The sequence below is a fragment of the Poromitra crassiceps genome, assembly GCF_964638095.1.
Source record: "Poromitra crassiceps genome assembly, chromosome: 6".
Lineage (NCBI taxonomy): Eukaryota > Metazoa > Chordata > Actinopteri > Beryciformes > Melamphaidae > Poromitra > Poromitra crassiceps.
The window spans coordinates 39,218,884-39,233,883 of record NC_139627.1 but is presented as its reverse complement, the minus strand read 5'-3'; the positions used below and the strand labels follow the sequence as shown (position 1 = coordinate 39,233,883).

At 49.8% G+C, this 15,000-nt stretch overlaps 1 protein-coding gene across 1 annotated transcript in view; it reads left to right on the top strand.

Annotated features, from left to right (window-relative positions):
* The window catches only part of myo16 (myosin XVI), a gene marked incomplete at both ends in the record, with an annotated part of 165,579 nt that overhangs the window by 136,804 nt on the left and 13,775 nt on the right, over nucleotides 1-15,000 (top strand). The window contains 6 exons of the mRNA XM_083638226.1: nucleotides 1-8; nucleotides 944-1,040; nucleotides 1,490-1,751; nucleotides 5,776-6,158; nucleotides 6,310-7,551; nucleotides 14,095-14,247. The exon at nucleotides 1-8 is cut by the window's left edge and continues 95 nt beyond it. Of these exons, the coding sequence (XP_083494352.1) occupies nucleotides 1-8; nucleotides 944-1,040; nucleotides 1,490-1,751; nucleotides 5,776-6,158; nucleotides 6,310-7,551; nucleotides 14,095-14,247 (2,145 nt within the window). The remainder of the gene's footprint in view (nucleotides 9-943; nucleotides 1,041-1,489; nucleotides 1,752-5,775; nucleotides 6,159-6,309; nucleotides 7,552-14,094; nucleotides 14,248-15,000) is intronic.

Here is a 15,000-nt window from a genome sequence, read left to right as displayed (position 1 = left end):
GATGGCAGGTGTGTGTAGCCTATATGCTTCTGCAGAATCTCTCTCTTGCCGCCCTTTCTATCTCCATCAAGAACAAAAGATACGCCAAACGACTTAATCCCTGACCCTCTGTCTTGAAGATCCCATGGAATCTTGGTCAACTGGTTCCAGCTGTCCCTCCTCATCATCATTCCCCTCACACACACACAGCAGCCTGGATCCCCCCCCCCCCCACCGCCCCTCTCTATCCCGTCTACCAGACTGCTGTTGTGTCTGAGAGTGTGTGACCCCGGGGGTCGCGTCAGCTCCTGCCTCACACACGCATACACGCTCCTTCACAATGTCCCCGCAGACACTTTCTCACACGCTACTCTTCCAAGTGGCGTGCATAGGAATGAATAGTGTCTGTCTGTGGCGGCATGTCAGCCGCATGGCCCCGTGCACCTGGGCCGGCATGACCTCTGTCAAGCGCCCCCAAACGCCCTCCATTCAGGAAGTGAAAGCCGTGTCGACATGCAAAAACCCCACAGCCTGCACAGCACACACTCCACGCCCGCCCATTATCATACATCACTGCTACACCGCTGCTCTGGCGTCCCTCAGCTGGTAAGTGGCACTCTTCTGAGAGTTCTCCCGGGGAAGCAGGCTCAGCAGCTCCGCCGGCTGGGAGTGATGGATGAGCAGGATGGCGGCGGTGATGATGAAGAGTAGGATGATGGTAATGACCTTAGCTTGAAAGAAGGAAGGATGGAAAAGTTGATAGAAACAAATATAAATATAGAAAGGTATGTTAGTATGAATCAATGCTCTTTGTTCAGAGATTTGTGTCTTTGTGTGTGTGTGTGTGTGTGTGTGTGTGTGTGTGTGTGCGTGTGTGCGTGCGTGCGTGCGTGCGTGTGTGTGTGTGTGTGTGTGTGTGTGTGCGTGTGTGCGTGCGTGCGTGCGTGCGCACGGCTGTGTATAGATGGGCAGCAGTAAAGTGTTCCTGAGGTACTGGCAGGCTGATCAGCTCAACGACCGCTGCTACCAGCTCCATAAGAAGATCATTACCTGTCAGAAAGGTAATGTCCACCGCAGCAAATAAATGTCCCTTTACCATACGATTGTATGTTTTAGTGGGCAAGTCTGAGTGTTAGGGCTCATCTGTCTGTCTGTTGCTCTCTCTCTCTCTCTCCCTCCCTCCCTCCCTCTCTCTTGTCTCTCTCCCTCCCTCTCTCTGTCTCTCTCTGTCTCCCTCCCTCTCTCTGTCTCTGTCTCTGCCTCTCTCTCTCTCCCTCTCTCTCTGTCTCTCTCTCCCTCCCTCTCTGTCTCTCCCTCTCTCTTGTCTCTCTCCCTCCCTCTCTCTGTCTCTCTCTGTCTCCCTCACTCTCTCTGTCTCTCTCCCTCCCTCTCTCTCTCCCTCTCTCTCCCTCTTTCTCTGTCTCTCTCTCCCTCTCTCTCTGTCTCTCTCTCCCTCCCTCTCTCTCTCTCTCTCTCCCTCCCTATCTCTGTCTCCCTCCCCTGTCTTCAGTGGTGCGTGGCTGGCTGGCCAGGCGGCGTGTCCATCACAGGCTGTCCTTACAGCAGACAGAGGAGTGCAGTGTGCAGCGTTTCCTGCAGGGGGCAGAAGACATGGGGCTGCAAACCTACGACCAGCTGGTCATCCAGAATGCCTCCGACATCGCCCGCGAGAGCGACCGCCTGCGCTGCCATGGCAACAGCCTTGGCCACAGCCCACCCCTTGGTGAGAGGCCCGAACCAGTGGGCAAGGAGGAGGATCAGCCTGCCAGGAGGTAAGTGACTGAAGACCTCCACACGTATCTGCATACAGTTCTGGAGGCCATGATTTACGGGCAATGTTTTCAAGCAATGAAAACGGGCAATTCTGCAGTTTCCATTTTGGAAAAACATTATTACCCCGAAGTATATTTGAAATACAGTGGATCCATTCTGCAAAAATGTCCTTATTTTGCCAACCAAGGACTTGAGTTGCCCATCACCCATGGGAAAGCTCCATACAGTATACAGTATTATTGTCATAATCAAATGGCGGATATCTCAGTTTGAAATAAAAACTGCCCATTGTAATTTCTCATACTATATTAGTGTTTATAGGCCTTTATGTCATCCTTATTGATTTTGTCCCAGTAATCAACAGCACACAACCCATTCCTGGTGCCATTTGTCCCCATGCCTAAAAATGATGTTGGTTAACTTTAATAGCAAAAAGTCCCACTGTAGTTTGGATGATGGACTGCAGTTTCCACTGGACTGTGATAATGGCGCACTAATACAGCCAATCCAGACCTAAGTCTGACTGAAATAGTAAACACAGTATAATGAATCATTTTAAATCTTCTTTGTGACTGTAACATTACTCAGACTGGAAAATAACAAACAATCAGCAGTTAGTGTCATTCACGGGATTTACAGTTGCATGAAAGCAAGAATCATTGCCTGTGTGCGTGTGTGTGTGTGTGTGTGTGTGTGTGTGTGTGTGTGTGTGTGTGTGTGTGCGTGTGCGTATGACGTGCAGTGTGCGTGCGAGTGTGTGTGTGTGTGTGTGTGTGTGTGTGTGTGTGCGTGTGACGTGCAGTGTGCGTGCGTGCGTGCGTGCGTGTGTGTGTGTGTGTGTGCGTGTGTGTGTGTGTGTGTGTGTGTGTGTGTGTGTGTGTGCGTGTGACGTGCAGTGTGCGTGCGAGTGTGTGTGTGTGTGCGCGCGTGTGTGTGTGTGCGTGTGACGTGCAGTGTGCGTGCGTGCGTGCGTGCGAGTGTGCATATGACTGTGCGGCATGTGATGTGTGATTAATGATGTCATTGTATCCATGTGGGCCGGAGGCTTTTAATTGCAACTATCATGATGGATAGTGAGATAACGAGCTGAGCTATCAGATTGTATTAGTATTGTGTTGCGCCTATGGAATGGTATCCTTATCTCCGCTTCACCTCATTCCAACCAATATAATCATGCTTTGAGAAAATGGCACTATACTGGAGCCCTGAATGAGGAGGGCTAGCAAATGAAGCTAACCGATGAAGCTAATTAGAGGGGGTGCTGAGTGAAAGACCTAGATTAAAAAAGGGCACTTTTGCTCATGTTTGAGAAATGAAGGCCTTATTTTTGGTGGCATAAAGTACTACCAAGAATGTAAAAAAAAAAAGAGAGAGCACTTGTGCATTTCAGCACTAATCAAACTATAAAAGTCTGTCCTTGTCAGTGTGCGAGCATATTAATGCATTTTAAATTGTCATTGCATCTTTCCTCCTACAGTATATAGGATTACATAGGATATTGTGTTGGTGCTGATTATTGCCATGGTAGCAATGCCTTTCTATTCAGGCGTGGAATGCTTGGTGATGTGTTAAAGCCCCACTGCATCTAAGGTTAAGTATACTACTAGACGTTGATGTTTGAAGATTGTACCGTAAATTCCGGACTATAAGGCGCACCGGTCTATAAGCCGCACCTTCAAAGTTGACTATTTTTTTCTTATATAAGCCGCACCGGTCTATAAGCCGCGGGTGTTTTGATGTTTAATTACCATATGTAAGGCTTCGTGCACAGAGGGGATTGTCGGGAAAGAGATGGCTGTTTGGGGAAGCTCCCATTTATTAACATTTCAACAAAACAAAAGTCAGGTCACTAATCCCCAGACAAAATCACACATTGTGAGATGCTTAAAAATCACCATCGGCGGGAGCTTTACTCCAGATGCTGTGCAGCCAAGAACACAAGTGAAATTCGTTCTCTCGTGACCTGTGGTTCTCAACGTGATGGACGATTCACCTTTCTTGTTAACAGTCCTAGTGAGAGGCAGGTCGAACGTCAAAGGCACTTCATCCATATTTATGATCTGCTCCGGTCCGATGGAATATTCCTTGATCTTTCTTTGTGTGAATTCGCCGAAGTTTGTAATTTTCTCCTGGTAGTCGGGAGGGAGTTGCTGACACAGTCGTCCGCGCCCTGACGGACAGTCCCTTTCGTCTCGGGTTTGTGCATGATCCTTTGCTGCTGCTGCTGTTGTTGTTCCTGTCTCGCTACTGTCTCAGACATGGCTTTCAGGCTCAATCGCCGCCATCGTCGTAACACAGCCAGTTCTCCATCTTTTGAAGCATGATGTTAGATTACAACGAGCTAGTTGTGTGGCTTAGCCTTCCAAAATGTTGCTGTTAGTTTTTTAGAATGTAATACATAGAATTGGGAATGTTACATTCAATTTCATTCAGACTGTCTTTCAGGCTCAATCGCTGCCTTTTTCCCCCCGGAGCGAGGGAGGAGGGAGGGTGTTTTACCGTAGTGGCTGAGAGAGAGTAGTGGCACAGTGCTCCAATCAGGTCGCGAGGCACATTTTTTGCAACATCATCCAATCAGGGTCTCGCTCTCATAATGTCTGTCTTGCTCTCGTTCTGCCTCATACCAACATCCATAGATTTTGGAGGTTCCCGAGTGGCCGTTTGCTGGAAAAATCCATAGATAAGCCGCACCGTTATATAAGCCGCAGGGGGCAAAAAAGGCCAAAAAACGGGAAAAAAGCCGCGGCTTATAGTCCGGAATTTACGGTATATGGAAAATAAGCATTTGTGCAACTTTCATAAGGTAGTTTTCATCCTGTAAGTCAAAATACAGTTGTGTTACTTCAAAGCATCTCAACTTAAAACATGCTCGTGTTAGGGTTAGAGTTTTGCTGACAGACACACACCCCAATGACTCCTGTAATATACAATGTCATGTGAAGTGCCAGTGTTTTTTGTTTAAGTTTAGTTTTGAGTTTTTGGGAGGGGGGCAGAGAGAGAGAGAAAGACACCACACCATTCAACTCAATTTAAGTATCAATTCATATTATTTAATTATTTTTCTTCAAGAGATGCAGTTTAACATTGGGAAGAACGGAAGATGCTGCTGAAAGATGAAAAGAAGACAGACAGAAAGAAAGACAGACGGACAGACACACACACACACACACACACACACACACACACACACACACACACACACACACACACACACACACACCATTCTGGTATCCTCTATGTGTCCTTGTGACATATGCTGCTGGGACAAGAGACAGGAGCACAGGGGGCTTTGAACAGGAGGAGGGGCATCAGAAGGAGGACTGGAAGAGGAATGGTGGCTATATTTTAGAGGAGATTTGTAGACTTACGCACGCACGCACACACACACACACACACAATCATACACACACACACACACACACACACACACACTTCATTTCTCAGCAAGTAGTTAAAATACCTTCCCCCATCAACGACACGCACACTCACACACACTTGGCCAGCCCCCCGCCTACATCAGTGGAACCAACAGATGGCTTGGCCAGATTAGGGAAGGAAATATCAAACTGGAGATATCATGTTATCAAATTAGTGCAAGGAGATTAGACTTGACTTAATGGCAGGCATAATCCATTGGTTTTTGGGCTTTATCCTCCGATTGGCCTCTTTAGCACACATTTGCAGCTTGACAGATGATGCAGGCATACATTAGAGTCAAGCGTACAGATGATCTGAATGATGTGATTAAATTAATCTGGATCAGATGATTATTTGATGGAAAATAAGTGCACCAATGTCTTTAGCTTGTACTTTTTTCTTTTTCTTTTTTTTAATAGAAAAGCACGGGAATACGATTTTTTTTTAAATAAAAATACAACTGAAAATGACAATAATGCAATAATCTATGAAAAGAGGATCGGGACTAACATAATTTAAACAGTCAAGAAAGGAATCTGAATTGTGATTTTTCTCTCTTCTATCTAGACATGTATGTATTTCTATCTGTCCCACCCTTATTTCTAGGGTTGTGGAGAAAAGTGGAAAAGCCCATGAGGGCCCTGTCAGTGGGGGAAGCCGGATTATTCGCCACTTTCGTTCTAGCTCGGTACCCATCCCCCTCGTCATGGAGAACATGGTCCATTCTGCTGCCAGTCCATTGATCAAACCCACCCTGCAGCAGGCAGCCCATACCACAGAGGATGGGCCAGGCGGGGGTGGTCTCTCCTCTCCTCGAAAGCAGCCTCCTCCCAAACCAAAGAGGGACCCCAACACTCGTCTGAGTGCATCGTATGAAGCAGTCAGTGCCGGGCTGACGCTGGGACCCAAAGAGAGCCCGACTCCAGAGGGTTACGGTTCCCCTGCTGGAAGCCCCCCCAAGACCCAGCTGTCCCCCACAGACCCTGCAGGTATATACAGTACCACACATGGCCTTTAGAAGATTTACATTCCCTAGTTGATGGTGGTGTTACGGTATCTCAACACTGCTACATTGATTGTTGATTTGACACTGGTTCATTTGAGTGTCTATCTTACTGTTGCCCTTTGTCATTTCCCCAGCCTTGTCCAAGCCCCGCCCCCACAGTGATGACTACACCACCTCGAGGAAGGTGCCACCCCCCAAACCTAAGCGCAGCCCCAACACCAAGCTGACAGGCTCGTATGAGGAGATCAACGCCGCAGGCCCCCACCTCCACCAGCTGCGCCCCGCTGACGTCAAGCTAGCCCTGCTGTCCCGGGCCGGGGGGCTGGGGGGGCTCGGTGGCCTGATGCAGAAAGCAGCCTCTGTTGACGCTCCACAGGGGGTAGCACTGAGCCTGTTCCAGGGCCAAGACGAGGAGGACGTGTACATAGAGATGCTGGGCTCGCAGGCCCGGGCTCGCAGCCTCCAGGAGCCCCCTGACAGCCCAGAGCAGGCGGACTCAGAAGCCGTCTATGAGGAGATGAAGTATTTCCTTCCTGAGGATGGCGGGCTTGCTGCCACGGTGGTTAGCAGGACAGCCAAACTTGAGGCTCTGGGGTTGGGCCTGGTGGGGTTGGTGGCATCTCCACCTCTGGGTGTGGAGACCAAACGGGTGGCGGCTGGGGTGACCGCCGCCATGGACATCCCCCACTCCCAGAACCACGCCACCGCTGCTCAGCACGGGAAAGATGGTGGCTGTGACATCCCTGCCCCCTTCCCCAACCTGCTTCCCCACCGCCCGCCGCTCCTGGTTTTCCCCCCCTCCCCCGTCACCTGCTCCCCAGCCTCGGACGAGTCTCCCCTCACCCCCCTGGAGGTGAAGAAGCTGCCGGTGTTTGAGACCAACCTGAACTATGCTGCCGGGCCGGACAGCCCCCTCTCCCCGCAGTACGCCCGCCAGAGGGCCGACTCCTCCCCGAGCCTCACCATCCTCATGCCCGAAAAGCCCACGCCTCCGCTCACGCCGCCGCCACCCCCTCCTCCCCCCAATGCCCCGCCTCCCCCCTACAGACCCCCTTCCCACTTCCCCTTCCCTCCTGAGGCCAACTTCCTGGCTCTGACGCGAGCGGCCTCCGTCACGGGCGGCTCGGACTCTCCCAAACCCTCGTCTTCACATAGGGCAGTTGGAGAGGCGCTGGGGAAGCCCCCTCCGTACTCTCCGGTGAAGACGTCCCGTCCAGAGCCTCGGAGAGCCCACTCATGCTCCTCGTCGCCGCTGCTGTTCAACCCCACCAACGGGAGACCCCTCACCAGCCCCCTGGATGAGCTCAACACTCTGTTCAGCTCCGGACGCAGCCTGCTGCGGAAGTCCACCTCTGGCCGCAAGATGAGGGACGGAGGTCAGTGTTTACATGCTCACACACACACACAGACACACACACACACACACACACACACACACACACACACACACACACACACACACACACACACACACACACACACACACACACACACACACACACAGAAAGGAGCACTTGTACTACTTGTCCCGCATCACATCGAGGCTGAAAGTGCCTTTTCCTCATCCCTTCTTTGCCCTAAACATAGTTTTGAATGAAAGTTGCTTTGATGTGTGTTTGCTCCGTCACTGGGATGTATTCACACAGTGGGGATAAGCCTGGCCATGTGTTGTGGGAGTCTGTTAGTGTGCGAGTGTGTGTAGTGGGTGGGGAGTTAACCTTTGTTTTGGAGTAATTTCTCACACACCATCCCATACAATCCACCTGATCTAGTTTGTGTGTGTGCGTGTGTGTGTGTGTGTGCGTGTGTGTGTGTGTGTGTGTGTGTGTGTGTGTGTGTGTGTGTGTGTGTGTGTGTGTGTGTGTGTGTGCGCACGCACGCCCGACCGAGTGTGTGTGTGTGCAGGCACACTCTGAGCCCCATTACATGTTCTATCTACTGTGATGAGTTGGTGATCACAGTCCTGGCCGGTCTGTGCCAGATGATGTATTGGCTATTGGGTGATTACCTTCTATGGGGCAGAAGGAGTATAGGGCCATAAGTAAGTAATATCCTGCTCTTTGGGTGTGTGTGTGTGTGTGTGTGTGTGCGTGTGTGCGTGTGCACGGATGTGTGTGCACGTGGGCTTGCACAGAAGATCTGAGTTCGACTGGGCGGTGGGGAGTTGCAGGCGCACCCAACGACCTCTCTCATAAATCCCCATTCTTTGCACCTAGAAACGTCTGTCATTAATATAGCTCGAGCCACCCTCTTTGGCCCACTGGAGGCAGCACATTCGTTACAGTCTCCTGTGCGGTGCCCTTTGGCTACTGCAGCTGCCTTCTAACATGTTAGCTAATGAGCTAGCCGGCGTAGCCCACTTAGCGTCACACTGCACAGTAAGTATGATGTAGCTGTGCGCTGCATGCACAGCACATACACACTGTGTGTCCTCCGTGCGCTGCATGCACAGCACATACTGTACAACATACACACTGTGTGACTTTGATGCAAAGCTTGACCTTTGCAAAAAGGAGGGCGAGGGTATTTATCACACTAGGTGGATGAGTTGGGAGGGTCTGAGGTCAGAGGTCACACAGAGATGACTCAACACATTGTGAGGCATTTGGGGAAGTGTTTAATGTTCAAATGTTCCATGGACAATTCAGCTTGACAAAGCACAGACACATCAGGAGCAGAATTAAACCGTGTGCTCCCCATAGACTGTATAAAGAGATGGACGGAGTGTGTGTGTGTGTGTGTGACTTCATCCATTGGTTTGTGGACTCGCGATTTGGAGCCTCCAGTTTGGCGTTTCAGTCGCTGCCATCTTGGTTCTTCCGCAGCTTGAGCGGAGACCAGGGGTTTCCTGCAGAGCTGCCTGCTGTTGGTCCGTGATCGGCAAGCTGCGCGATCACTGGACAGACGACCTGGCTGTCAATCACGCCCTAAACATAGTCTTTTTATGCCTCCGCCGGCGATAGCCAGGCCGGAGGCATTATGGATCCAGGTTGTCCGTCCGTATGTCCGTCCGTCCATCCGTCCGATGTTCATTAACGCGATATCTGAGGAACGCCTTGACGGAATTTCATCAAATTTGCCTCAAACATCGACTTATGCCTACCCCACACTACAGGATTTTCAAATCCTTGAAGATTATAAAAATCTTGAGAGCCCACACACTACAGGACAGAGAGAGCCGATTTTTTAACATTTAAATCTTGGGAGACACACACAATCGCGTCTGTTCAAACGCAACCCCACACACTAGAAGATTATGCCGAAGATTCACCTTGGAAGCAGGGCTCGACGTTAACTTTTAAAATGCCTATTCAGTGTGCGCACCGGGTGTAGTAGTAGTAATAATGATAATAATAATAATAATACATTTGTGTCATTTCGTTTTCTAAACAAATCTTATTTTTTGTTTTTATAATGCATTTGCACTGAAAGGATTTGTTTAACTAATATTTGCGCGGACAGCCGCGTCCATTCGGGGTGTAGGCCTACTGTGCACGGCCAGGCGAAAACCGTCTGCACAGGTGTCTTGTGGAGGGGCGCGTCTGCTGATTTGACTCACTTTTCCGTGCGGACACTCGCCGATGCGGGAAGCATATGAGACCTAATGCCAGGATCAGACTACACGATATTTTTGGTCGTTCACGATGTCACCATGTCAGACGAGGCCATCATACTGCCATAAATTCGTGACATGTCTTGGTCGGGAGACTGGCCACACTACAAGTGTATTCTCGCTTAACACCGACAGAGCATCGTATGCCACCGTCATCACGTCGTCTGCTGTCGTCAGCGAGTTCACAGGTCGTCGGGGAGGCGGACCTGTGAACGAAATCTCCCAGCATGCATTGAGGCCACTACATAGACAAGAAATAGCAACCAAATCAGCCTAAATAGGCTAAAGTGGTAGATAGAAATAATGTTTATGTTAGCACAACATGCAATTGTAAAACATTTCAATATTGGGCAAAATAAAACATTGAAATCCAAACACAACCCTATGTGAAACATGTATGTAATCCAGGTGCTATATATATCCCTTGCAGAATTAACGTTATTTGGATGAGTGACAGGCTCTACTGTGATGCACTGTGATGTCCGCTCCAGCCTCCAACCTACTTCATGTGCACGCCCACCATTTTCTTGCCAGCTGCTGCGAGACGAGAAGGAAGAGAAACGAACATGCAGCCGACTCTGCTGAGCTCATGTTATTTGTAGTGAGCAATGCCCATTGCCCAGGCGTTTAAACGCAAATTAAAACACCCTGGCCTTTTTATCTCTTTTATTCTTTTGAGCGGAGCGGAGCGGTGAGTGCGAGCGGGTGAAATCTGTATCGAGCGGGGAGCGGTCTCCCCAGGACCTGATACCTGTCTTCCGGGGTGTCACACTAGGCGAAACCATGTCCAAAAGACTGACATGCCAGTCTTTTCGTCAGGGCGTCGTGAGGCGTCCTAGACGTCCCGACTGGTCCCGACGCTGGTCTTTGATTATGTCACACTACAAGAGGTGAAGACGGCCGATCGTCGTCCCCGACGGTCATATTCGGGCCCGACGCTGAAAATCTGTCGCGCACGACCAAATCGGTCTAATATCGGGCTGAATTCGTGTAGTCTGAACCAGGCATTAGCGCTTGTTGTAGGCTACATGCTTTGCAGTATAGCATTAGTTTTCCGTCCCGTACAAAGACGCACGGGTATTTCACCTCGATGACAATTTCCTCGTTCTTTGTTTCTGTGCGGGGCTGCGGGCGGACGCGGACCAGATTATTTTGCGAAAAACTGTAATGGAAACGCAGCTACTACTGGCTCTCTGCTCAAGATGCAATCGCCTGTCGGGTTGTAAATATCTAACATGTTAGATATGCCCGATTCACAATCGGGAAGAGGCAGTCTTCCCGATTGTGAATCTTTGAACCCCACACACTACAGGATCATTTGGGAAGATTATCTGCCCGACGCGCTTCAAATCGGGAGCACCCCCGAGAAAATCGGGAGGGGGGAATCTTGGCCATAATCTTGCAAATTATCCTGTAGTGTGGGGTAGGCATTAGACTCAAGGGTGATCTGATTAGATTTTGGTGGTCAAAGGTCAAAGGTCAAGGTCACTGTGACCTCTCGAACGCCATTTTCAAGTTTGTTAACGCGATATCTCAGGAATGCCTTGATGGAATTTAATCAAATTTGCCTCAAACATCGACTTAGACTCAAGCATGAACTGATTAGATTTTGGTGGTCAAAGGTCAAAGGCCAAGGTCACTGTGACCTTTCGACCTCACAAACGCCATTCCCAAGTTCGTTAATGCGATATCTCAGGAATGCCTTGACGGAATTTCATCAAATTTGTCTCAAACATTAACTTGGCCTCAAGGATGAACTGATTACATTTTGGTGGTCAAAGTTCAAGGTCACTGTGACCTCACGAACGCCATTTCCAAGTTCGTTAATGCGATATCTCAAGAACGGCTTGATGGAATTTCTTCTGATTTGGCTCAAACATCAACTTGGACGCAATGATGAATGAACTGATTCCATTTTAATTATCAAAGGTCAAAGGTCAAGGTCACTGTGACCTCTCGAATGCCATTTTGAAGCTGGTTAACACAATATCTCAGGAATGTCTTGACGGAATTTCTTCCATTTTGCCTCAAATGTTGATTTGGACTCAAGAATGAACAAATGGCGGAGGCATAAATCCGCGGTGCGGTTGTTCTAGTTTTATCATCTATTTTAACAGGTAAGTTTAAAAATGCATCCCCCGTACAAATGATCATGAAATGTGAAATCAGACCAAAACCGTTTTTTGAACCAGGCTCTGAACATGTTTATTTATCCACCCCCATTTTAACATGGGGGGTGGGCGGCTGACTCGCTTCTGCAGCCAGCCTCAAGGGGCCATTCGAGGAACTTGAGTTTTTAGTACTTCCCCATTGGCGTCAATGCGACCAAGAAAGCCTGCCCCCTCGGTTGTCCCACTGTTTTTTTTCCCTCTCTGTCTAACTCTCGGTTTCCTCCAAGTCTATTAGTAGTGGTTGGATTAATAATACATGAGCAGTAGAATCCTGAGGATGAGTCTGAAATATTTAACAGCTCGCTCATGTTCAACAGAAGACAATGAGACTGCCCAGCAGAGCACACCGGGCTCCACCGGCCAATCACAGGAGCCAAGTTTAGAGATAGAGGAAGCATTCTGATCCAGTGAATGTATTTGCTCTCTGCTCTTCTCACAGGCTGGTCTTAATGCTGCCCCATAGTGTTGTGTTGGGCACAGTTGTGTCATGCTGCTATAACGGGGACGAGGTCAAGGGTGAAGAGGCTGAAGTCCTTATAAGCGACGGTATGGGAGCAAATGCACACTTGCTGACGCATCTGCCTCACGTGACCTCTGGTGTTCGACTGTACCTGGGCAGGAAAAGCGCTGGCGTCATGGAAAGGGGATGGTGGAACTCGGCACTCGGGTTAGCAACCTCGCTGTTATTTTGGGTGGGCAAGGCGAGGCGGCGCGCGGAGATCAGAGCGCCGGGGGGATGCCGATGGGCTTAACAGGACGGCCTACTTCCGTTCCCTCTCGGCGGTGAAACGACCGCGTGTGATACCTGACGCTGTGGGGGTGGCCAGGGGTTACAGCCGCTATCCCAGTCATCCCTGTGAAGAGCAGCTGCCTCTCCCGACCTCCTCCTCCTCCTCCTCTTCCTCCTCCTCAGGGATCGGGGGAAACCACAGGAACGCCTGGGGAAGAGGGCAGGTGGTCTTGGCAGGCCTCGAGAAACCGCCGCCACAGGACACCTCTAACCTCCACAAATGCGCTGGGCAATCTTTCCTCGTTGCAATTTTAATTCTACACATCCGAATGCTCGCTGTCACTCATCTCTTCTCGAGCATACGATCCTCACATTGACTCTCTGCCACTAGCAGGCCTTACTCTCTTACAGTACAAACAGCCTACCCCATGGGACCTGTAGTAGTGGGTGGTATGGCTATATTTAGCTTTCTTGTGACCAGTGGGGGGGGGCATGAGTCACACATTCTCGGCATGGGATGGCAGCTGATGAATTCCCATCTTCACACACACACACACACACACACACACGCACACACACACACACACACACACACACACACACACACACACACACACACACACACGCACACACACACACACACACACACACGCACCCACACATCCACACACATACACCCAGGCACACACACACCCATCCACTCACACACACACACACACACCCAGGCACACATGCACCCACAAGCATGCGCGTACATAATGACGCTCGCCCCGTGTGAGAGCTACAGTATGAGAGTCCCAGGGGGTAAAAGCAGGGGTAGATGCAGGTCATGTGGAGAGTGAGACGCCTTCTTCCCACAGGGCTGAATGAACCCTGCATAACAGCAGGCTAGTAGGGTAGATACACAGTGAGCAGGCTAGTAGGGTATATACACAGTGAGCAGGCTAGTAGGGTAGATACACAGTGAGCAGGCTAGTAGGGTATATACACAGTGAGCAGGCTAGTAGGGTAGATACACAGTGAGCAGGCTAGTAGGGTAGATACACAGTGAGAGGTGAGACCAAAATGTAGGGGAAAAGCACAGTTGGGCACACCCCCTTAATTTATTCCCACTGATGCATATTGGTCTATCAAACCTAAATGTTTGTTTTGTATTTATTGGCTGCTTGACTTGATTATTTTGTAGTATACAACGGTAGGTATTTTTACTACAATGTCTATGACATCATCAGTGATGATGTCACAATGTGCTGATATCCATCACAGCATTCCCTCTCCTGTGATATAGCTTCAATATGAATAACAGGCAGTACAGTACAGTACAGTACAGTACAGTACAGTACAGTACAGTACATGTACATCCTGTCATATATGCATTGTTTTCCTCTGTCTATAATCTCTCCAGGGTTCAACTCTAATATCAACCTGCCAGGGCGGGAAGACTGTGGCTCCGCCCCCACCTCTCCATCTCCCCAGCTGCAGGACAAGAACGCCAACAACCACTCGCCCCACTGCCCGAGCCCCGCCCCCGTCGAGAACGGCAACCAGATCTCCAACGGTAACTGAGCGTGTCTTCTCCATTTAGAATCACAAAATTCTTTTTGTATTGACATGTGATGTGTGCCACCATGTTGTCCAAGTGGATGGTTGATGCATATGATGAGCAAAGACAATGCATGCCATACCAAAATCAAACCAAAATCACTGCTTTTTATAATGACCTGAAAGGAACCACTGTGCTTGTGAATAACGGTATGTAGTCAATGGGTACTACAAAGAGGCTTGGACCACTGATGAGCCTAAAGTGCCCGGCAAGGTTCTGCGCAGCCTCTACTTGGAGCCTTGCCGCCGACGAGCGGCGACAGCGAGACTGTGCATACTCGAACGTAACTCGTCCAAAACATTATCGTGTTGTTTACCAAGAACTTGCAATCATGTCAGTGGGGGGACATTTTATTGTCCCTCCATTTCAAAACTCATTCCGGTGAGCCTGCAGAAGGCTTTGCTAGATGAGGGACAAGCACGTTAAATGAGGAAATGGCATTTCCTCATTCCTCACAACAAGGAGTTGACGGCGCAGAGTGACATTTTCGAGGAGCTGCACGCCCCCTCCGCCGAGCTGCGGCGATAGGACGCCCACCTGCGGCGACCCCCTCGGTGCAGTCAGCGCCGCCGATTTCGCTCGAGCATAATTTGCGCTTTACTCCTTACTCTGGAGGTAAGAGAGTTCTGCCAGCCGGGCCAAGCTGTTCCTCCTCCCTTATCCCCTTTGCCCATGTCAGAGCAGCTTGGCTGGGAGGAGGAAGGTACC